The 23,832-nt window shown below is 45.8% G+C and overlaps 1 protein-coding gene across 1 annotated transcript in view; it reads right to left on the reverse strand.

The window, feature by feature from the left end:
- Positions 1 to 3,612: 3,612 nt before the first annotated feature.
- The window catches only part of zfpm2a (zinc finger protein, FOG family member 2a), a 158,346-nt gene continuing 138,126 nt past the window's right edge, over positions 3,613 to 23,832 (reverse strand). Inside the window, 4 exon segments of the mRNA XM_012872986.3 lie at positions 3,613 to 4,875; positions 4,877 to 7,074; positions 8,067 to 8,294; positions 8,827 to 9,033. Coding sequence (XP_012728440.2) covers positions 4,492 to 4,875; positions 4,877 to 7,074; positions 8,067 to 8,294; positions 8,827 to 9,033 — 3,017 coding nt within the window. The 3' untranslated portion in view covers positions 3,613 to 4,491.

Consider the following 23,832-nt stretch of genomic DNA (forward strand, 5'->3'; position numbering starts at 1 on the left):
ACTTCTATCTCAGTTAGTTCAGTGTTAATATTCTGTCACACTGTGGCTACAAGCAAAGGTACCTTCACTTCTTTTTTTTCTTCTTTTTTCTCGTACGGTCTCATGCAAAAGGATTCATATGCATTACACCTTTCATAATATTAAAACCAGAAACCGTTTATTGGGATTTTATGTGTTGGAACCAACACAAAGTCGTGCATAATTGTGAAATGGAAGAAAGGACACGCGGTTTTAGAGTTTTTCTGAATAGAAAGATCTGAGAGTGTGGCGTGCACTCGCCATTTACTGATACCTGTAAATAAAGTCCAGGATAACCAACGGCCTTCCAGTCTCTCTGATCGGCAAAAAGAGCTCATCTTGGCTCATGATTTGATCTCAGTAAAAATCCAGCATCCCGATGAAGAGCACACTGAACACCTGAGTAGTCAGCCGCACTGCTGCGGAACAAAATAAGCATATTAACGCTACCTCAGCCTGCCTGTTTGTTTTCTTTCCTTTACTGATAAACATGGCTGCACATGCACAGACTGTTTCTTTTATCCTATTTTAATTTCCTAAAGTTTATATCTTTATTCCTTAATGTCTGTATGCTGCGAGTGCTTGAAACCAAACTCAAATTCCTTGTAATTACAATCTTGGCCAATAAAGATGATTCTGATGAACAAGTAAACACAGTCAGACAGAATTTGGGGAGGTTTAAAGCAGGGTTAGGTTATAGAGCATCTCGCGGTACAAACTGTACATTTCACAGACGGCATGGAGGCCCGCGGTAACTCTGGAGGAGCTGCAAAGATTCTAAGCTCTGGTTTGGATTTGTATGTTGTCTAATCTTAGACCGGTTGCGCTGACATCACACATAATTAAATGTTTTGAGAGAGTTGTTCTTAATCACTTAAGAAAACAGGTAGCTTCTTTTCAAGACCCCCTTCAGTTGGCCTATAGGAAGGGTGTGAGTCTAGATGACGCCCTATTGTATATGCTCCACATTATCCATCAATATCTTAAAAAAGCCAGCAGTTCTGTTCGAATTATGTTTTCTAGTGCTTTTAATACTATTCAACCACATATTTTAGCAAATAAGTTATTGGATTTTAAGCTGCACAATTCTACCATTGCCTGATCTCTTGCATCGCCCCCAGTTTGTAAGGGTGGGAGAGAAGTGTTTTGATTTAAATTGAACCAAAACTGGTGCACCGTGGGGGGCAGTTTTACCCCCTTTTTATTCACATTGTACAGAGCCTAATATAGGCATAGTTTTCCATATTGTCACCTACAGACGTTTTCAGATGACTGCCCTACTGGGCCTGATCACTCGGGGTGATGACCAGGCTTACAGGGAGGAAGTTATCACCTTTGTTCGATGGATACGATGAGTAGACTTAAGACTATTCTGTATGTCAAGGACCACCTTCTCCACGGTGTCTTTAATGAACTCAGGAGCTCTACTAGTGGGCCAACGGTAATGCCTCGTTGTTATTGGCATTATATATTATTTGATAGTGATATTGACACTGATGTTGTTTTAATGATGTGGCACTTTTGCTGTGGTCTGTTAACATACCTCTCAACTTTTGACGACTGTTGAGAGTGAGATTGTTGACGGGGGGGGGGGGGGGGGGGGGGGGGGTGCTGTTGGTCGATTGAAGACTTTGCTTTCATGTTACAGTTTGTAATAACACATGCCGACTTACCATTTAATTCGCACGCAACACGGACCGTAGAAGTGTTTCACTTTGGATGAGGGAAACTTGTTTGCGCGGCGGCGGTCCTTGCAGCTGTGTTACCTCTAATACTGGACGTGCGGAAACCATTGTACCGCAAATTGGTTCCGCCATGACGCGAGGCGTCCGTACGCGTGCGTTTCAAGAGTGAGATTTTCATTGTAAGATTGAGATTTTCAAAGTAATGCGTGTGAGCGTGTGCAATTGATGAAATGCGTGTGTCACACGGTCAATGCGTGAGAGTTGAGAGCTATGTCTGTTAACCTGACGCCGCCAGATAGATTTGCTTCGCATATCCATCTGGAAACCTTCCGTTGAAGTAATTTTGGGAAGGGGCGAAAATATTGGTTAGCTGATTGGCCTATGTTGGTGATAGACGGGCCAAATAAACCAATCAGATCAACGAAGCATATGACGTACTCGTCAACATGCTTCGTCGTCGCTCGTAACAGAGCGATGACGAAAACACAACCACAAGCCAAGCTACTCTTGCTGCTGCAGGTAAAGGCTCGTTAGCTCAGCAAAGAAATACTCTGTAATTCCGATAAAACTTGCTTGATAGCCACGCTAACGCTAGTTTCGTCAGCTGAAGCCGCCATGTTCTTTAGACTGAACTGTCGATCTTCTCGTTGCGTCACGCCTCATCTTGCCTCAAAGCCAACGCTGATTGGACGTTCGTTTGGTGAACGGCTCCAAATTTTCTTTAACGGAGAGTAGCCAGACTGATCTGCGAGTGAAACCTTGAAAGCTCGCGAGATCAGGATGGTCTCACGAGGCTAGTGGTCTGTAGCAGTCCAGTGTTTTTTTGTCTGTATATATGTGTTTTTTTACATGTCAGTGGCAACTCAATTTCCCCCTTGGGGATTAATAAAGTAAGCCTTTAACCTTTAATGAAAGAGTGGCAACATGGAAGCCATGATGAGTCGTGTGCTGCACCACTCAGGTGCTCTGGTAATGTGACCTAAACGTTAATTCACTTATGAACGTGGCAGCAGGATGCTGTAGGGATGGTTTTGTCCAGCGCTGACAGTGAAGCTGCTCAGAATTATTGGGGGAGATGATAAAGCTAAAAACTGACAGAAAGCCTGCTAGAGGCTAGAAATTATATTAGACCAGGGTGGAGGTTCACCTTCCATCTGGACAACGACCCTAAACATAAAGCCGGGGCTACAATGGAATGGTTTAAAACAAGACATTTTCATGTGTTGGAACGGTTCAGTCAAAGTCCAGATCTGAAAACTGCTGTTCACAAACGCTCTCCCCCTAATCTTGACTGAGCTTTAGCTGTTATGTTTAGGTGGAAGCCTATTGCTGTGTCTGAATGGGCCATCCATACAAATACGTGCCAGACTTTTGGGAGTTTTAGTGACCTTTTTCCTTCCATTTCACGTTCATGCTTTACCATGTTTTGGTCTATCACAGAAAATTATTGAAGTTTTGGGTTTAAGAAAGGATCTAGTGGTTCTACTTCTATACATTATTTTTATTTTTTTTAAAGAGCACTGTGACGCAGAACAAGCGGGCACTTTGTTTTTGAGGCTTTTGTAAAACTGAAATAAATATGTGAATATATTCCATTTGAATTTTTTGTTTTTTTAAAAAAAAAAAATCCAAACTGCCAATGTGTTAAAAATAAAGAGCAAAGACCAGTGGTTTATCCTGAGGATTTAAGTTTAATTATGACACCACATCAAAATAAAAATTTCCAACAGATCTGGAATTTAATTCCATCCATATACATGCATAGCAACAACGTTTTAAGAAACATTTTCTCCCATAATCAGGACATTGGAATGATCATTTTACATCAGTACTCCCCACTGACCTCCCCACCCAGCTTGTTCGTCGGCAATAAGCTTAATTCTCGAACACCGTCTTTTTTTTTTCTTCCTTTTTTTTTTTTTCTTTTAAATGGGGTAACAAATAATTATATGCACAGTCCCCATGTCGTAATACTGCTTTCAGTAATGTTCCCTCATTTACAAAGTATTGCATTGAGAGCAAAAATTCCGAAAGGGAGACCAAAGTGTATCAGCAAACAGAAATACGAGTACTATACAAGAATGTTGTCATCCTCATGAAAACATCCACATTTGAGTTGAACAAAAGAGACAAGGACAAACAGCCACATATGTATGCAAAGCCATGTATGTATGCCAAAATGTGGGATGCAGGGTTGAGCCTTGCGATCGCCTCCCAATGCTGGTTTTGTAAGGCGAACAAGTCATTAGCAGAGATCCGCAGGAGACATTTTGAGCATACAGAAACTGGTACAGCAAATAAGAATACACAAGTGCCTCAGTAGCTATTTTTGAGTCTAAAATGCGTCTCGTTTTTGTATTGTTTATTGTTTCGTTGAGCCTACATTACAGTGTAAACAATGTGTGTGCTACACAAGAATGACTATACAATAACATTACAAACGACTCTGATATAAATTTCATTTTGAATTTAAATTAAGACCACTACTCCTAGTAATACTGATTGTAAAATAAATTAATGTGAACGTGGCACCGATATTATTCTTGATTCTCGTTTCTTTTCTTCCTTTCTTTTTTTTTTTAAAACCAATGGTTTGCATTTTTAAGTCTTAAAACGATGAAAGAAGAAGCTTCTCTTGATTGTCCACAAGCAGCGTTTAGCACTGCATGATGCACTATTTCAGACACAACAGTGTACCAAAAACAAAGGAGGAAAAAAGGAGGAAAAGTCTGGTTTAAAGGTGGGGAAGGGGAAGAACAAGTCTTGGTGTTTGTTTTTTTACTTCATCTTATTTTACATGCTCTGCAGCATGTGATGAACAGTAAAACTTCTTATGGGTAATAAAGTTTGATAGGTTGTTGAACTGGATGTCACACAGGCGGCAGTATTTGCCGCTTCCGGAGCCGTTGACGCCTTTGTTGGCCGCCGGCGCCGCTTCCTCGCTGGGGGACTTGGAGGACGGAGACATGTTCTCGTTGGAGTCGGCCTGATTTTCGGCGCCCCACGTGGGGGAAGGATTGGAAGTTTGGCTGTCTGACTGGGGCTGGTTCTCCTGCTGCGGCGGCGCCGTGCCTGACCGCTCCTCGGGCTTGTGCCCCCCGTTGACGATGACCATGCCCCGGTTTTTGGGCAGGAGGGGAAGGGGTTCCTTGCCGGGGTGAGGGCAGCCATTTCGCTGTAGGCTGTGCAGCCTGCTCTCTGGCTGCTCCTGTCTCTCCTGCTCCAGTTCCTCCTCCTCCTCCTCCACCATTGACACTCTGTTCCTGTTCGCCCGCCTCTCCCTGCATCACCGGGCCCCCTGCAACATAATCTGTTGGCTTTATCCCGAAATACGGCGATATTTGCTCAGGACCTTTCACCTTCTTTATTGCTCCTGGATAAAGGCAATGGGGCAGAAACATATTCTTGTTCTCGTCTTTTGATGGGATGAGCTGAGGCTCAGTGAAAGGCTTAAGTCCCGGCACGGGCGCCAGGTGAGGGGGGAACATGCCTCCATTCTGCACCACCACCTTCCCATTTCCGTTCTTCTCACATTTGCCAGGGCTCTTATCGTACCCGTCATCGGGGCTGTTATTCCCTTCGCTCTTCACATCTGGGAACATAGCAGACTCCAAGGTGCCGCTCTCATTGTGCTGCTGCTGCTGCTGCTGCTGTTGTTGTTGAGCGGCTGCGGCGGCGGCGGCGGCAGCCGTGGCAGCAGCTGTCGCGGGGCAAAAGTTCTGTTTGTGTGCCAGGTAGTTCTCCACTTTGTTGAAACTTATCTTGCACACTGCACATTCGTGATAGTCCAAAAGTCTTTTGGGAGAGCTGCACGTCTTGTCAGGGACCGGTGAACATTTTTTGCTGAGATCAATGGGTGCGTCCAGCTCCTGCTGCTCCACGGTGTTGCATTTGGGAGGCAGGATAGGCTTAGTGACAGTCAGAGAGGCCTCCAGGTGTTTGGGTACCATGCCGGGGAAGATATCGCAGCGGGGGTGGAAGCGGTCTGCTAGGCTCTCCACGGCCTCCTGAGACGTACACGGGTTCATCGGAGGAACGCCGAGAAAACCCGGCTGCCCCATCGGGATCCTCTGGGGGTCCTGGTCAGGGAGACACATTTCGTACATCTTCCTGCGCTTGCGGGTCCTCATGGTTCTCTGCATGGAGGGCACCTTGTTGGCCGACATCCGTTTCATGGGGGGATCGTGGCGCGTGGCACAGTAGTACTGCTTGTGGACCATGTAGGTCTCGTGGCGGCTGAAGGTGATGTTGCAGGCTTCGCAGGTGGTCTTGTTGGGGTCATTATCGCTTTCCACCAAACCCGTGCTGGGACTTTTCCCTTCCAGCTGCTTTCCGTTGAGCCGGTCCTCCGCCCCGGTCGGGGTCGACACCTTTTTCACCTGCCCTGCTAGATCCTTATCAGAGGCCTTGGCCCCCGCACTGATCATGTCCAACACGTTGGAGTTCATGCAGGCGGACTGCATGAGGTGGCCTTCAGCCTCCGTGGGGTGGCAGCCGGCCAGCATGCTAACAGAACTGTGACCGCTGTTGGGGCTTACTGCTTCGGGAACCTTGTCGGAGAGGGCTGAGAAGTCCGGAGACTTTGTCATGTGCTGCCACCGGCTGTTACAGTAGTGCTTTTTATGGACCAAGTAGTTGTCCAGGTTGCTGAAGGTGATGTTGCATTCGAAGCAGGTGGCCCCTTTGGGCATCAGAGGACTGTAGATGACAGGGGGGTAGCTGTTCCCACCATGGCGCAGTCTTCGATGCACTAGCTCTGACATTTTCGCCAGAATCTCTGAAGCCTGCGGGACTACGGAAATGTCCTGGGAGAAAGCGAACTGAGACAAGAAGGGCCCCATGGGAAATGTAGGCATGTTATGCTGCACCGGGGAGGAGGCCAGTCGGGGGCTGGAGGGCTCCGACTTGATCCTAGTGTAAGAAAAACTGGCTTTGCTGCCTGGGTGGGCCTCTCCCTTCTGAGCAGACAGCATGGGCTTCTTCTCAGCCTTGTCAGCGTCTCCGTCTGTGCCGGTCTCCTTGCTGAGCGCCCCTTTGGGACTTCCCATCAGAGCATCCTTCCTGTTGGCCAGCTCCGCGCGGCCCTGCTGCTGCTGCTGCTGCTGCTGGAGGCTTTCCTCCGGACCCCTGGGGGAATGCTCGGTGCCGTCGCCTTCCCTGTGAAGTTTGCTGCCGTGCCCGTGTAAGTCCTGATGCTGTAAGAGTTCCCTGTGGCTCTGGAAGCTGATATGGCAGTGATTGCATCTGAAGGCCGCCTGTGACAGGTGAGACATGATGTGATGCTGGAATGTAATAAGAGAATCTGCCGTGTAGTTACAGATTGTGCATTTCAAGCTGGTGCCAGGGGGGAGGCTCTCCTCCATTTTGACACCTGTGAGGGAGATAAAAGAGAGAAATGCTCAGAATCTGGTCCCCCACTTCTCCTTTAGAGTTAACTGCGAAACCATCAAACATTCGTGCATTATGCCAAGCTTACTCCCATTCACTTGATTTTTTTTTTTTTTTTTTTTTTTGCTGTCAGCTGTGCTTGGTGACAGCAGGATATGTATATTTCTTAAAAGAAACGAGAGTCACCTTTTCCATATTCATGTTAAAATCTGTCCAATTGTCAGAATTTTCAAAAGCGTTCTGAATTTAAGATTTAAAATACATCTATAAAGGATATTAACACTACAAAGGGTAGATGTTTGCGCAAAGACGCTATTGCTTTCGACGGTGCCATGAAAAAGTATTTGGTCCGTTGAGATTTCTAAGATTTTTGCTCCTTTATCACGCTTAAAGGTGGAAAACAACTTTTAATCAGAAAAATACCCTGAGAAAATATAGCAAAATGTTTTCAAATGACTTACTGAGCGATAAAAGCTACCTCAACCAGCTGTACCCGGGGATTAAAATGTTTCCCCTTTATAAATTAATTACCGCAAATTATCCAGATCGTGAAGCATCAAAGTAGCTCCAGAGCACCGTGCTACCACCACCGTGTTTTACTGTGGGCGCAATGTTATTTTGCTCAAACGAGGAATTTGATGCCAGGTGGAATGGGACACCTTCCAAAACGTTCTAATCTTTCACCGTCACAGAGAATATTTTGCCTAAAGCCTGTTTGTCACTATTTTTTTGCCTACTTCATGTTGTCAAACAGGTTAGTACATTTTTCAACCAACGGATCTGGCCATTACCTGGCCGGAGTGAAACGTGATTCAGATTTCCATAAAATGTGATTAAAAAAGCTGATTAATGACTGAACGACTATCTTTGATGTTGATTGTGTGACAAAACAAGGCAAAAAACGGAAGAAATAAAAGGGGAGCAAATACTTTTCAACAGCTCTGTATGTTTTGGAGCCCTGACGTCGTCACTAACCGCTGTGCGAGGTGCTTAAATGCATTTCCAGGGCCCTGGCTCCAGAGAAGCTCTTGTTGCACTGGGGGAAGGGGCAGACACTGGGGGTCTGGTGGGGTCCGCCGTCACCGTCCTCCACCACCGTCTCCGTGTCCCGCTGCCGCCCGCTGCAGTAGTACATGAGATGGGCCTGCAGATTCCTCTCGCTCCGGAACCAGATGCCGCATGCTTTGCAGGGAAAAATGTCTTCTGAAGGGAGACAGAAGGGGGACACTATATCAAGACACAAACGCTTTTCGAGTGTGAGTATAAAGATAAAACGCTCGCAGATAAACACCCCTCTTCTCCAGTTGTGACTCCCAAAGCCTGCATTAACAGGCTTTTCCACCAAATCCTCGGCTGCAGCCTATCGCTGTGCCGCCACCACGAGGTTGGTACCCTTTCTCAAGGGCAAACAAGAACACTGGACCATCTGCTTACAGAAGCCTCCCTGTCGAGCTGAACCCAGATAGCCCTCGCCGAGTAAACAAACACACTATTTGCATGAGGCGAGTATCCTGCAATTAACACGTTAGCTTCGAGCCCGGGTGTGTTTATGTGAACCCAAAACTTGAAGGTCGACGGTCCTTATCGGCAGCGCAGAGACTCATCTGGGTTAATCTACGCCCGCCGGAAAACGCCGCTCCTTGTTAAGCAGGTGACTGAGTGCAGAGCGGACTGGCACTCGTGTGCGAGACAGAAAAAATAAAAATAAAAAATGTTGCTGTGTTTAGACACTTACTGTTGACGATGGCGGTGGGGAGGATGGAGGCCATGGCGGCCTGCTGCGGCAGGAGCTGGATGCTGTCCAGCAGCCGGGCCGGGTACATGCCCTCGCTCAGAGACATGTGGTTCACCGCCTGCAGGCGCGAGTCAAAGTCCACCGCAAACGCCACCAGCTCCTCGCCCTCCATCATGTTCTTGGTGGTGGTGCACCACAGCTGGCCACCTGGAGAAAGCGCAGAGAGATGGTTCAGTGTTTGCAGCAGGCTGAAGTCACGCTCTATGGGAACACTTCCAATGTTCCGCAGAGAAACGACACTCGGATGATCAGGAAACATTTTTCTAAGACCTAATAGTTTAGCCAGAAGCTCAGTGTTGAAGAACAGCAGGAACGAGTAGCACCTCGTGGGTGACCAGGTCTACAAGACATGACCTACGTAGCAGCTGGCTGTCTTTGAGGCAAAGCCTTTTCTGTCTCGGCCTTTCAAACAGCAACATGTGGAGTTTGTTCAAGTCTACTGGGGCTTTAACTGGACCCATGGTTATGTTGAGCTTCTTGGGTTTGGAACAAGGCATGGATAAGGGGGGAAAGCATGTACGGTGGAGGACCTATGATGCTGTGGCCGTGATTTTCTCTTTTAATTTGGAACCTTGTTAAAGTGCAGGAGACCATTTAAAAAAAGAGTTGGTGGGCTGTAACAGTAACAGTTCAAGCAGAGGTATCAAGTCTTACACCCCTAGAGATTGTGCCGTGCATGCATGTCCAATCAGGACTCTAAAGGCCCATTCATACCTCACGTAAAAGACGGATACGGATACCTGTCGAGTGTTTCATACGTTCTAACTGTCGATTTTGTCCGTATTTTGACACGAAAATTGGGAGCTTACGATTACGGACGAAACGGATCAATACGGAGCAATACTACCGGAAAGGGTGGGGGCGCTATTGAGTTCGTAGTACAAAATGTCAACAAAATCACAAAGAAGGTTATAATTCTGGGCTTTAAACAATGGCGGGATTCGAGGAACGACTTGCGGAGCTTGTCCGCAACTACCCACACATATGATGTGTCGGGTCCGGGGCACAGGGACAAACAAAAAGTTTACTTACGGAGCAAATACAACAAAATCACGTCTTGGACCGTCGCCATGTTTGATCAATGATGAATTATTGGCGCCCAGCACTGCCACCTAGAGGAAATATTGGTTATTGCGCACCTCAACGGACGGAGGTATGAAGGAGTCATTGGATAGAAGGTACGGACAGAAATACAGACGTGTAGGCCAAACGTAGGGTATGAATGGACCTTAACTCGGGTTTTAAAACGTGACACTCTGAAGGACCAGTGTGTCCACAGCACCTTAGTCAATAGTTGTCAGTTATGGACATTTCTGACATTTGCACAGTAAAAATGCTGGCCTCAAGTCTTTCGCAGCCACTAACGGGTTTTCTCCAAGGATTTCACCGTTTTCAGCTCCACCCTTTTCCCATCAACTTCCTCCAACCCCCACAGCTGGGGGAACGCTGTCGTCCAGAGTGTTGTCAGCTGCTGCACTGAGACAGGTCCTTCACATTATTAGATTGTTGTGTTTTGGGATTAAGCATTGCTCTCAAATCTTCTGAACATATTTATTAAGTTCGGTGTGTGTGTGTGTGTGTGTGGGGGGGTCTAAAAGGAGAGAATGAAGGTTTTAGCTCAGATAAAATTTATCTCGGCCACATGACAGGCCTTTCAGCCGCACTCCATTTTTGCATTGAAGAGATTAAAGTTTTTAATGTGACTATTTACAGAAATCTGGCCGAGGAGATAACAACAAACTATGATACGCGCCTGCTAAATGGCAGAATTAGGACATTGTTTCTGAGGGAGGCTGGACAATTAATTAGAGCACGCTGTTGGCTTTCAAAGATGTGCAAACATACCGACGAGGCGTCCGGCTGAGAGGGGACGTGATGTGAGGTCTGGCTAGCGGGGAATAAAGAGAGCCCCGAGGAGGGAGCCGCCACACGTGTGCAGCGCTGATTGCCGGGGTCCGCGGTAAAACCGGTGAATCCCCGGGTTTAAGACGGCTCAGCGCACTGGTTCGAGGCGTACGAGTGAATGAAGAAATCCACATTTCTGTTCCTTGGGAACCTACAGACGCATCATGCGTGATCCAGTGTTGGGTCGTGAATAATAGACTGTTTCAGATCTAGCATTGGTGTCCTGATTACCTTCCCGGGGACTTTGTTTGTGCTTGTGGCTCGCTTGAAAATTAGAGCGCCGCAAACATGTCAGAGCAGCGGAAACGCTATTAAAATCTGTCTCAGTCCCATTTTGCGTGCGCACTGCCTCCCCGCGCGTGCGTGCCAGCGCCACTTTAAAGAGCAGCGCCTATCTGTCGGGCCAATCTGCTGCGGCGACACGCACACTTCAGGCCTCTCTGCTTCATCGTTTTTTTTTTATTCTGTCATACCACACACTGCCTGGAGAGACCCTTTGAATTTTTATCTCCTAATTAAAATAACAAAACTCCTCTCCACTGTCTGCCCGAGTCACCGTCAAGGTAGATACAAACTGCGCGCTGACAATGGCGAGGAACATATCGCTGCAGCAGCCACAAAAGTTGAGTCTCTGAGTGTCGTTCACGAAGCTCTCGGCTTACAAAGAGAATCCGCAACGAGGCCCCCGATGCTCGGATACCCGAGTCGTCTTGTTTGGCTCAATCGAAAACCTGAGATACCGTCCTCAGCTGAAATAAAGCAGATCCCGTGGCGTCTGATGAAAATGTTTGACTGCATTTTGACAAATACAAACTAGGAACGCTTTCCCTCCGGCCAAGATTGCTACACATCCATCTGCTGCGTGTGAGAAGGCTGGAAGAGACTTTCAGGACTGCGTGTCCTACTTTTACTGAGGCAGCGCTGAGCTTGTTACAGTGACTCATTTCAGGCTGCAGGAAAACTGTTTGAACTACACTGTTAGAGGCATCTAAATCAGCGTCGGGGACACAATTGCTTAGGTTTGCAGGATTTTTTTTTTTTTGTTGTTGTTGTAGAATCTCTGCAGATTAAAGATGTCGCTGCAGCAGTATCGGCACACGCGAACAGGGGGTGCCGGCAGGAATTTTGGGCACCATGACAAAAAAGTCTATATCACCCTAAAAGTGCATATAAATATATAAATGTTCTGTTTTTTTGGGGGGGCTGACTGTCAGCTGGCCTTAGAATTGTCCTAACTTTTACCTCTATACAACGTCCTGCATGTATAACACATCCAAACATGGGGAGCGGATGGACATGGCTGCACATTTAGAGCGTGGCCCCGGAACGTCTTCATGCTTTGTCACATTTACAACAGCAGATTTCAACCTATTTTATTGGAACGTTGTTTTTTTGTTGTTTTGCTTTTACAATTTTTTTTTTTGCAACTAAAAATCTGAAAAGTGTGGCTTAAATTTTTATTTCCCCTGTCTGAGCCTGAACTCCCACCCCAGTCTGAAGTCTTGTAACAGCCTTACAGGTTTTCTTCCAGGATTGTCTGGTATAGCATCGTCTATCAACTTTGATTTTTGTTCAGATTTGCAAATGGGAATTGTTTTAACATTCTTTCTAAAACAAAATTAGTAAGATGTTTAAGGCTTGGGATATTGTTGCATAGCCTAACCCTGATTCAAACGTCTGTATATCTCTCTCCCTGACCGGTCTGATGTGTTTCTTGTTCTTAGTGATGCTGTTTGTTCACTTATGTTCTCGAACAAACATGATGAGATTAAATTGCACACACGGGCACTATTCACTAATGAAGTGACTTCTGAAGGCAAATTGTTGCAAGTCATTTTATTTAAGGGTGTCAGATTTGATGGTGTCTGTATAAAAAGGCCTTTTCAAATCATTTTGAAAATCATGTATCCTCTTCATTCCAAATCACAACCCCGCGCTACCTTGTTGCGGTCAATTACATGAAATCAAAATAAAATACAACAAAGTTTGTGTTTGTAACATGACATGAAAAGTTAAATATGTGTGAAGTATGAACACTTTTGCAAAGCAATGCATCAAGAAGCAAATCTTTAAGTAAAAAAAAAAAAAAATGGCTGAGCAGAGGCGTCAGCTGGGCAACAGACGAAAACAAATGTTCCACAAATGAGTTCTTTAGAAAGATTTGTCACGGCTATTTGCCTCGCACAGCAGCCCATTGGTGACAGGTGAATCAGATCTGAGAAGTCCAGGTGAGCCACCGGTGATAAAAGGCATGAATGGGGGGGCTGTGGGGGTTGGTAGAGGGTGGGGGTCAGGAGTTAGAGCAAACAACCAAGCCAGCATTAAGTTGAGAAACTGGGGAAAAGGGTGAAGGAAAGTGCAGCTTGTGATTTGCACTTGTTTGCGTGTTAACTGTCTGCGGTGTGAGCCGCCTTTGTGCAGTGGCCAATGCAGTTGGAGAGAAGGCTATTGTCTAAATCCTCCTGCAGAGCACCTGATAAAAGAATAAAGAACTATGACATATTCTAAAAACAATGGAGGAATTAAGGAGAGACAATAGGCCAGCTGCCTCATTAAAACAATCAAAAACGGCATCCTGTATGTAGTCCAGATAATTAAAAACCATTGCTTCCGACCGTCTCTCAATACCATACCCACCGGCTCACTGAGGCCCTGAGACTGCTGGCTAAATGCCCTCTTCCCTCTCTTCTCTTTGATTAATGGTTCATTTGAACATGCAGCTCAAGATGAACATATGAAGGAATTCATGAAACAAAATTATAATGCAAACCCTTTCCCCCTCCATAAGCACTCGTGAGCTAATCAAACGTCTCAGGATGAATCGGAGGGACCGGGGGCGCGTGTCTCCTCCCCTTTGCCTAAAGCCCCGAGAGATTTCAAAGTGCAGGCATCACAGGGCATTTTTTAATTTTCTCACTTTAAATGACTTTATAAGAAACGTGGATGTGTACAGTATCTGTGTTTGTATGGGGAAGGCAGGGAGAGTGGAGTATGAGATACTCCAGCTATTTTTTCTTTCTTTCTTTCTTTCTTTTTTTTTTTTGCTTCCTGCAAACCGCTACCACCACCATATCTTAATGAAGCTGCAAACAAATCTCTCATGCCTCGTGCAAAAGCTGAAAGACAACAAAGCAGCAGAAATAACAGAAGGGCCCGGATAATTAAACTGGCCTGAAGACAGGTATTCAAATGTTGGTGTGTAAACAGCACAACTCTTTAATAGTTTAGCTGTAAAATGCGTAGTTAAGCACATCAGCACTTGCCTCTCCCATCTGTCCAAACACATTACGGTTGCTGAGGCCATTACGGCTCTGGAGTACAGTTTCACTGCACCGCAGCCACATACAGGAGGGGTTGAATGGGGCTTGTGGGAGCACTAAAAAGGACCCCACTGGCGTTATCTCAATGCATCATCCACTACAAAAACATTTTATTTTAGAACGTATTTATGATTAGCCATCAAAATTTAGATTTGAATCAAGCATGGGAGTTTGTAAATATCATTTTCTGTAATAGTTAAAGTCTAACAACAAATTCCACCTAAACATTTAGACTAGGAGTTAACTAAAAAAAAGTCCTAGTCTAAAACCGAGTAAAAATCTGTAAAAACCAAGAACACAGTGCTGAAAGCTTCAGTGCTGGAGCAAGAATGTAAGTTTGTCTTTTAGCTCGTTTAGCAACGCTGATGCTAATGCTAATGCTAATGCTAATGCCCAGATTCTTGACCCGTTTCAGTCCAAGCTATTATAATACGCCCCAGATCCAGAGGTGAGTGCTTGAAGCCTAATACCCAATTTCCATGCTTGCGACTTTTATTTTGAAGTAAGAGAGGAAGCTGTTTTTTAATTTGTTGTCCGGAGTTGGCTAATAAAGCCTGCGAGTCGGATTGGCTGACTACGCACGGCTAAATAAGCATAAAGAGCTTCGATATTGTTTGTCTGCCTGAAAACAATTATTAAAATGCCAGACACAATACAAACACTTTCGAAGTAATGTCAGAATTTAGTGACTGGATGACCTTTAGTTGCTAACAATGTTAGCATCCGTATCAGAGCCTCCTATCAGCGCTAGACTTAATGGCTAGAATCTAGATCAAAATCTAAAATATGTAGACCGCTCAAGCCTGAACCTGATCATCCTACACTGAATAGAGAGCCTTTAAAAAAAGATTCAGGAACCCGTTTTATTTAAACGGGTGGACAAACCAGACAAGCAAGATAGTCCTAATAATTGCCTCTTCTGTACAACTCTTTTGGCTAGGACAGTTTTGGGGGGGGGAAATGTTTTGTCTCAGGAAAGGTTTCCTGTTTAAATCAAGTTGAAACAACACAAATTGACTAAGTACACTTTAAAACTGGTTATAATCCTTAATTTACCTGACCTGTCAAATGAGCAGAATCTATACTGAGTAATACTACCATAATTAAAATCAGCCTGTAAACCACACTGCTATGGCTTTATGTGTTCAAACAGTGTGTATTTTCAGTGTGGGGTCATGTTTCATACAGCACCCGCTTGAGAGAAAGCTGTGTTGGGTTTACTCATAGAAGTACTTTTGGCCTTTAATTTTGCACTTTAAAAGAGAGAAAGTTTTTAATATGTGATTCCAGATTCAGAGTGGAACTCAAATCTCCTTTGTGAAGGCGATTATTAATGCGGAGACTTCCCTTTTTTTTTCCATGGCTACTTACATTTTTCATCTCTGTCTATTGGCTCTGCACTAACTGCTGGTCTTAATTGTGAAGTGAGGCCAGTGGTGCCTGAAGCCACAGAGAGGGTTGTAATTAAAGACCTCTACTCCTCTTGTCTTCAAATCAGCTCCGGCTCCTCCTGGTCAAATGGGAACAAGCAGCTTGCACCTCCGAATATCAAGTAGCTGTGCGCCAGTAACAGTCGCCTACCTTTTCTTAAACAAAGCATCATCGCAGAAGGAATTCACAGCGTGACACGACACCGGCTTCCCGGCGCGGGTCCATGGATCATAATGTCTGTATCTGCACCTGACAGCGGACCAGACCGTGCAGTGACAACCAATCCTGCTGATGGACACCAGTAAATATTTGGATTGTTTCTGGATCATCAGAGATGAACACATTAGGATGACTCACAGGTGTACCAATCCAGAGCCGAGCTAAAACCCAGTGCAAGCGTCACTCATGAGGTCAAATAAGTCGACTGTTATTATTATTATTGATGCGCACTAAACTAGAATTAGCTGACTCTCACTGTTCCAATACAGCTGTGATGGATTGTGTTATTGCCAGGCCCCTCATGTCCTCACTCAGCCACTAGGAGGCACTCTTCTCATGCTCAAACTGCAGGCCTGTGGCGGCTCTACCCCGATGATGCAGAGATGCCTCAGACATGGCAAGTGAGCTCAGACGCCTGTCTGCACATACATCTTTGGAGCATGGTTCTGACTTTTTTGTAGTCCTGTGTGACACGCATTTTGATCAAAAAGGCGAATTTTGTAATTTTGTCATAAAATCTTTCTCCATGGCAAAAGAACAAAAATGTTTTAGTGATCTGGTTTTCCCATCTTTTTTTCCCACCTTCACTTTTTGACACAGAAACTCACAAAATTCTTTTACATATTTCAGTTCAACAGAAATCCTTCAGTAAACTTGTTTTACCCTGGGCACCCCCCCCCACAACTTCTCATCCCATCATCCTAGAGATCTCTCCTTTCACACTAAAATATCCAGACTAATTTCAGTATCAAGTGTTTTTTTTTGTTTTTTTTGCAGATGCAATCAGTTACCCAGAGCTCGTGGCCTTGAGCGAATGGCACACGGGTCAGAATGCGCAAATTAAAGAGTCCTCCCGGGGGACCCCGCTGGTGCGCACGTCTCTCTCGCTCTCTCGCTCTACTGTACACATTCACCGGCAACAGAACGTTTGAGGATATTAGAACAAACGGCTTTGACCCAAATGATGCAGAGATGTGACTGAGTAAGCGCTTTGCAGAAGGGATAAATTAAAGGTTTTGCTTTGAAAGGGATAGACCTTTCTATGGCTGCTCTCTGGAGTTTCTAGGAGCTTCTCGGTTAGGAAGATAGCGACCGGCAGAGGGTTGTTTGCCTGGTAATGGCGCTGTAATCATTTTATAAAGGAGAGAAAATGGAAATGTGAATTAGGAGCTATTTCTTGCTCTATTAGAATACAATGAAAGCCTGAGTATTTCAATTATAAATGTATTAATTGAAGACTATTCAGAGCATAAATCATTACTTGTTCACTGAGACATTTTTTTTAATACATCTATAAAAAGATGCAGGATTGCTTTTTTTTTTCCTCAGACAAGTTCAGCGATAAACAAAACAAGCCACATTCCGTCAGTACGGAGCAGCTCTCCCTCATTAGACGTCAGCTCCTCCCTGCTCACAGTAAAGTGGAGGAGACTATTAAAGCAGAGCCCTGACTGGCTGCTCTCCGCTCGGCTTTATTCTTTATTTGGACAGGTTTGTCCCACTGAGATCTCTATTAGCTCCCCCTCTCTGCGGGTAGTGCTGCCTGTGTCCTGGTTGTGGCCAGTCGACATGTGTTTACTGCGGCCCCCGCTGCGGCGGCAGGCTGGTCGGGGGCCCGTCCTGACCAAGCCCTGCTAATGGGACCAGAAGACCCCTCATGACAGGACGGCCCAGCTAAACCCCTATACCCCTCCCCTTCTCCAGCTGTGGCCCCATGGCCCGTGTCCCCCTTCCCATCATGCCTCGGCGGGAGCAGGTGAACGGCGCGGAGCCAATGGCGGCGAGCTCGGTTTTTTTCCTGGGAGAGCGGCGCTCCACCGCCACTCGCCTCAGTGGTTCCTCCAACATGGCTCCGGCCCTGCGCCACATGGGCTGGCTGGCCAGTCTGCGGGTGTGTGGGTGTGTGAGAGTGTGTGTGTGTGTGTGTGTGTGTGTATTGGAGGAGGGGGTTGGATGGTGAATGCCAGCCCTAATGCAAATGCTTGCCTTTTAAAACATGGAAGGCTCTCTCCTCCTCTGTCCCTCTTCCTTGGAAAGGTCTATTTTGGCCTTCTGGTGCTGGCACTTATTTCACTCCTCTCCAGAAAGACGGCGAGCCAGAAAGATGCACCTGTCGTCCATTTTGGAATTCAGCATTTATTGATTTGCTCTGTTCGTGGATGAAGCTACGTGTTCATTTCATTTCCTCCGATATGCGGCGCGACACCTTTTTTTCCCCAAAGTGTAACTTGTTTGCGTGCGTGCCGATTTGGGCTTCACGGCACAGCCGCACGGAAACTCACACACGCTCCTAGTCAGTAGTGCACCACCTCAGCATGCCCTCTGCCTCTGCACCCCTGTAACTCTACATATTGCTTAAAGTATGTGCTAATTAAATTTTCAGTCGTTTCGCGGGGAAATAAATAATCTGCGGCTAAGAGGCCTAATTGCGTTTGTCACATTGTGCCTCGGCGGCTGGTGCTTCGGGAGCACAGCCGCTGCCCTCGCTCATTGCCATTCTGTCGTCCTGGCAAGCCCCCGCGCTGCCCCAGGTATCACCACGCGGCCATCTGGAGCTGACATCTGTCTCTCTATTGATCACAAGGGTTTAGCACTTGATCAAACAGACTGCGACAGGAAATTGCTCTTTTCCTCCCAGAAAAGGCCAATCGCTGCGTGAGGGTAATCGAGTGGAACTGAGATGCAGCGGCGGCTGGGGCGGGGTGGCGGGCAGGCGGGCAGGCGGGGGGAGCGGGCACCGGCAGCCAGGCGGGCATCGGCGACACGGATGTCTCTAACCTCTCCTGCCAGTGCAACAGCAGGAAGTCTTCGACAACATCTTCTGAAATCATGTTTTACAATCCTGCAGGTATGAGCGCGTGCACACAAAGAAAATGGCACAACTCTAATTAAAAAGTGTTTTTTTTTTTTTTTTTGCTTTTGCACCCATTGCTGCAGAATTAATTATGACAGCCATTCAGGTAACTGTTTAACTCAAAAGTTTTCTTAAAGTGTAAAAAAAAAAAAAAAATCCAAATGAATTAACCTACAAACTGTGAATATGCTAGATGGTAAAAAAAAAATATATGCTTCTTCACTTGGGGAAAAAAGAAGTAAAAAAATAAAACAATTAAAACCCTGCCTGTCACTTTTCATAATAATTAAATCGTACAACAGGGTAAAAACTCTAACAGTGTGGAAATCGTCTAAAACTATGTCTGGTTTAATATGTAAGTGAGCACCCGGGTGTAAGGTTTCAGTGGGAGGAAATCCCTGACAAGACAGCAGTTGCTCGCTGTATCCCCAGTGGAGTTCGACACACTATTAGAGCCCGAGGTGAACAGCTCCTGAATGTGTGTCACAGCACGTTAGCCGAGGCTGTGGTCCACTTTAAGAAAAAAAAAAAAAAAAAAAAAAAATCCCCCTCCTCGCTGCTCAGGCATGCTTTCGAGGCACTTGGTGCAACAACATGTTTAGCAAGTATGGACAATTTGATACTGAAGGTGACATTTATTCCCTATTGTAGCAAAACATTTAATTGTTCCTGCAGAGAGCAAGATATGTTTCCCCTTGCCTACAGTGCTGGGATTGTCCTTTGGAATATGATGCAAATTTGGGATGAAGCAACTAATTCCTTCTTTGCACCCCTTGCACCCCCCCCCCCCCCCCCCCCTCCATCCCCCATCTCAATCCTCCGCCAGCCTCCATCTTTCCCCAGACACGAGGATTGTGATTAATCGTGTGACCGCCCCTCGTTTTTGCATTTTGCCACAATCTCACGGCACCACGGTGAGATGTGTGAGGTGTTTCGCCACTTTTGGCAAGCTGAAAAGACGTAGCCCAAGGAAGAACAAGTCGAAAGTATGAACGGGGGCCGGGTGAGGGAGGGAGGGGGGGGGTTGGGTTGCAGAGAGGAAAAAAAAAAAAAAAAATATGACCAGGGGACGTGATAAAAAAATTATCAGCCAGTGTGTTTTCCTGTTTGGTTTTAATCTACATTTAATTAAATTCTTATCTGCTGTGTGCTTATGGCTGCATTTGAATGGCGAGGCTGCATTCATTATGAATGGTAAAATTGAACTCAGTACATTGTGTGTGGCCCAATAAAGAAACAAGACTCTTATTGGAGTGCATGCGCAAGCTCCGACAGACATGCGGAAAAAATAAGTCAATTAAGATCGCTCTTTAAATTACTGCTGTATCAAAACAAGGGGCGGGCGCATGCTCCATAATAGAATCCTGACAGGGAGAGAGAGAGAGAGAGAGAGCACAGCTCGCTGTTTTTAATATACGTCCCAATTGACACAGCCAATTGTATTAGCTTGTTTATAGAATAGTTGATGCACACTAGATTTACTGCTCTGTCAGGATAGTTTTTAACCGACCGAGGTGTAAAAAAAAAAGAAAAAAAAGTTGACTTCTATGAATCTAGAGGTCAAATGAAAAATGGCGCCAGCAGCATAATAAGAGTTCCTCATAAAGATTCGGCTTGTTATCTGAATATTAGAGGCCAGCAGCAAAGGTCAGTGACAGAATCTGTGGACAATATGTGGACGGCAGCAGATACTTAACAGTTAAACCCCGGGAAGGGGAGGCAGAACGGCGGGGTGGGGGAGACGAATATTCAGCTCCAAAATTGTAATTCTATTGACAAAAAAAAGAAAGAAGACATAGCTTATAACAGGCGGGCGGCACTTCATAAGCTAAGAACAATATCCCGTCGGCAGCACCCGGAAAGCGCAGAAAAACACCCTGAGCCGATACTACAAAGTTGGGACCCGCGAAAATCCCTAAATCTTCCCTTTTGCTTATTCCTAGGGAGCGTGGGGTGGGAGTGGGAAGAGAGGGGAAGCTCTCCGCTGCCTGCTCGTGTTTACAGAGCCGTCCTCATCTCTAGGCCCCGCTCATCCACGGTGCTGACACGCGGTGTCGACATGATTAGCGGGTCTGCCTTTGCGTAGGGCCCCGCGTGTCAGCACAAGGGTGTGTGTGTGTGTGTGTGTGTGTGTGTGTGTGGGGCGGGGAAAGGGGGGGGGGGGTTGTTAAAGGAGGATCGGCAGATGAATGACTCTGGTGCATCGTGGAGGGATCACGGCAGATAATCGTGCCCGACTGCCGCGCTGCGAGCTCTCAGATCCGGTCTTTAAAATAATGTTCAGAGTCAAGTCTCGCCAAAGCTTTTTTTTCTCTTTTTTTCTTTTCTTTTTTTTATTATTCCACCCCTTTTTTTTTTCTTTTCCGCAGGTTATCTTCCACATTTTGTGCTTGCTGTTTAAATCTGAACAGGACACAAGCAGCAAGGGAGAGCAAATATGTCTGGAGTCGGAGGAAGCCGAGTGGAAATGTTATTGCGAGGGGTTAAGATTAGCTGTGGCAGGGGATAGAGAGGAGGTGAATCTCCTCTCTATTTGAACGGCTGGAGGAAAACTTGGAATGTTTGAATTTAACCTTGGGAGGCCGGATTCCGCGGGGAAAATAAATCTGACCTCTTGTAAAGGGGCTGACATCATTCAAAGGCATTTACTCAAACACAAGAGAAACACCAAATCTTCTTAAGTGCATTTAAATACAGAACCCCCATACAGTCCGAATACAGTACAGCATAAATCCCAGTATCATAAATACTGCTATCACGTCCACAGAGCTGCCATAAAGTACGGCTGCTGTGTCTGGGACTATAAACCTCTGGCGTTACTCATCAGGAATAAACACACATGCGCAATTTACTGCGCTAGATTCCCCTTTGTTTATCTTTTAAATAAGCATACTTTATCACCCTCCTGCATAAGCAAATTGCATGCAATGTGTGTTGTTTTAACATGAGATATGCTGTCCAGAAGATTCATTTCTCCCGACAAATTCAATTGTCTCGGCAATATCCTGCTGCCATAGGCATCAGGCCCCATCACCTGTTCGTTATCGCTGGCCGTCCTGTTCGGGCGATCTTGAAACGGTGCCACGGCACCGACTCTCCGCTAACAGTGGGGTCTCTGAACTTCTCACGGTTGACGGCGGCGGCGGAGAAAATTACGCTAACAACTAATTAACATCATAAAGAGCGATTTAAAGGGACAGGCGACACCTGCAACCTTCATTTGCACACGCTAACTCGGTGTTACCTCTGTTTTTTTTTAAAAGCTTGGCAGATGGAGGGTGCTCCTTTTTTAGCCATTCTTTTTTTTTTTTTTTTTTTCCTTTCTTTTCTTAAGGCAGGCTTCAGATTTAGCTCTGCCGGCCGTTCTGACGATGCACCGCAAACAACAAAAAATAAAAAGCCGCCGAGTCAAAAAAAATAATTATTGTCAAAGCACAGCTGGCAGAATTACAGCAATCCACACATTCCATTTCTAATTTCTATTTGAATACACAATTTTTCCAGTCTGCATGACATGGACCTCCGGTTACTGGTCCGGATAACAAAGTGCTGCCTGTCAGTCTGAGACACTTTGCTGGCTGGCTGAACTAAGCTGGTTTAGACTGACAAGTCTTCAGCTGTGGCAGACTCGGCTTCCGCTGGCAGGCCTCTGGAGCCTCTTCGCCTCTCTCCGGCTCCCAAAACTGAGCGTCCTCCGTTGGCGACGCCCGCCCCCCCCCCCCCCCCCCCCACGGTACAGGCGAGTATCCCCTTCCCTTAAAGGAAGGGAGCAGATACCGTCCTGCCGGCCGACTTCGGCAGGACGGTAATGCACTCGCACCTCATTACAGGGCCACATTACGGACTACAGCAGTAATACGGCTTTAATCTCCTCCAAATCATTCTAAATGTCAAGCCGGGGCCAGGGACTTCCCACTCTGCTGCACCAATGGCTTAGCCTGCTGCTATCCCCCCTCTTTTTGCGTATTAGCTATAGCCAGAGTATTACACTCACTGCCAGATCCCCTGAAACTTTCAGCTCTTTTGTTCCAACATTCAATGCAACATTAACATACCCTTTGAAATTGTGTCTTCCACCTCCCTCCCCCCCTCCCCAAAAAAAAAAACCCAAACAGCAAAATATGAAAACAGTTAATACCCCCACCCATACATCCCCCTTCTTTTCCTCTGCGCCTCCTAATGAGACGCAACATCCCCGTCTCTCCACTGAAGGATCCAGACTTTCCGTGTGATAGAGACTGCGGCTGTTTATTAATAATGAATTTGGGATGTTTTGCGTGCGGAACGTTATCAGCGCATGCACAATCCCACCAATAGTTTGCCCTGATGGGGTAGCTGGGTTCCTCATTAGCAGAACATATTTAATCCAGAAGTTTCTTATCAAATGTCACACCTGCATCTCCAAATGGCATTTTCACATTCATTCGCCTGTATTTGGGAGATGAGGCTCCAAGGTGCTTTGCAGAGATTAAGAAGGAGAGAGAGTGCGAGCTTATTTTATCATTTAGCGGGTCTGGAAGGAATCCAAGGAGTTTTTGTCTTGTTGTTGTAATTAGAAAGCCTTTTAAGTGATAACGCCTGCATAGGAATATGAATATGTAGCGATCAGGCCAGTAGTCAGACCCCCCCCCCCCCCCCTCACCAACCCCACCTACCCTCCTCATCTTTCTTTCTGTGTCTCTCTTCCCTTCTCTCTTACTTGGCTCTTTTTTTTTAATTGTTGAATGCTGAGTTTTTGTTCTATGTACAGCACGGATTAACTCAGAGGCTTCAGAAGTTTTAATGAAAGACTTGAAAGTACATACTTTACTTTTTTTTTCTCTTGTTTCTCACTGTGACAGTGTTTCCTTTTTCCTGCGTGAGAGCGCAAATTGATTTTTTTTCTTGTTATATAGCCAAGGCATAAAGGATGAAAACATTAGATCGGCCGGACTTGACAAAACCAATATGGTCAGAACACAAAACCTACCCGAAATGAAATGGATGCTTTAATAACGTATATTAAAGGGGTGAGTCAGAAAATCAGAACCGAGGGTGTGTTAAAAGGTTCTAAGTTATGTGATAGCTGCATGTGATAGCTTTTGGGATGAATCCAGATTAGTCGGACCTGGAGGCTAAAGCTAACCGCTAGTCTAAGAAAGGCTGAGACCAAAGCAGACCTCCACCATCTCAAAGCAGTTCCTGTGTCGAAAACCTGCTTACAGTTTAAGCAAATAC

This window comes from Fundulus heteroclitus, chromosome 3 (genome assembly GCF_011125445.2).
Source record: "Fundulus heteroclitus isolate FHET01 chromosome 3, MU-UCD_Fhet_4.1, whole genome shotgun sequence".
NCBI lineage: Eukaryota > Metazoa > Chordata > Actinopteri > Cyprinodontiformes > Fundulidae > Fundulus > Fundulus heteroclitus.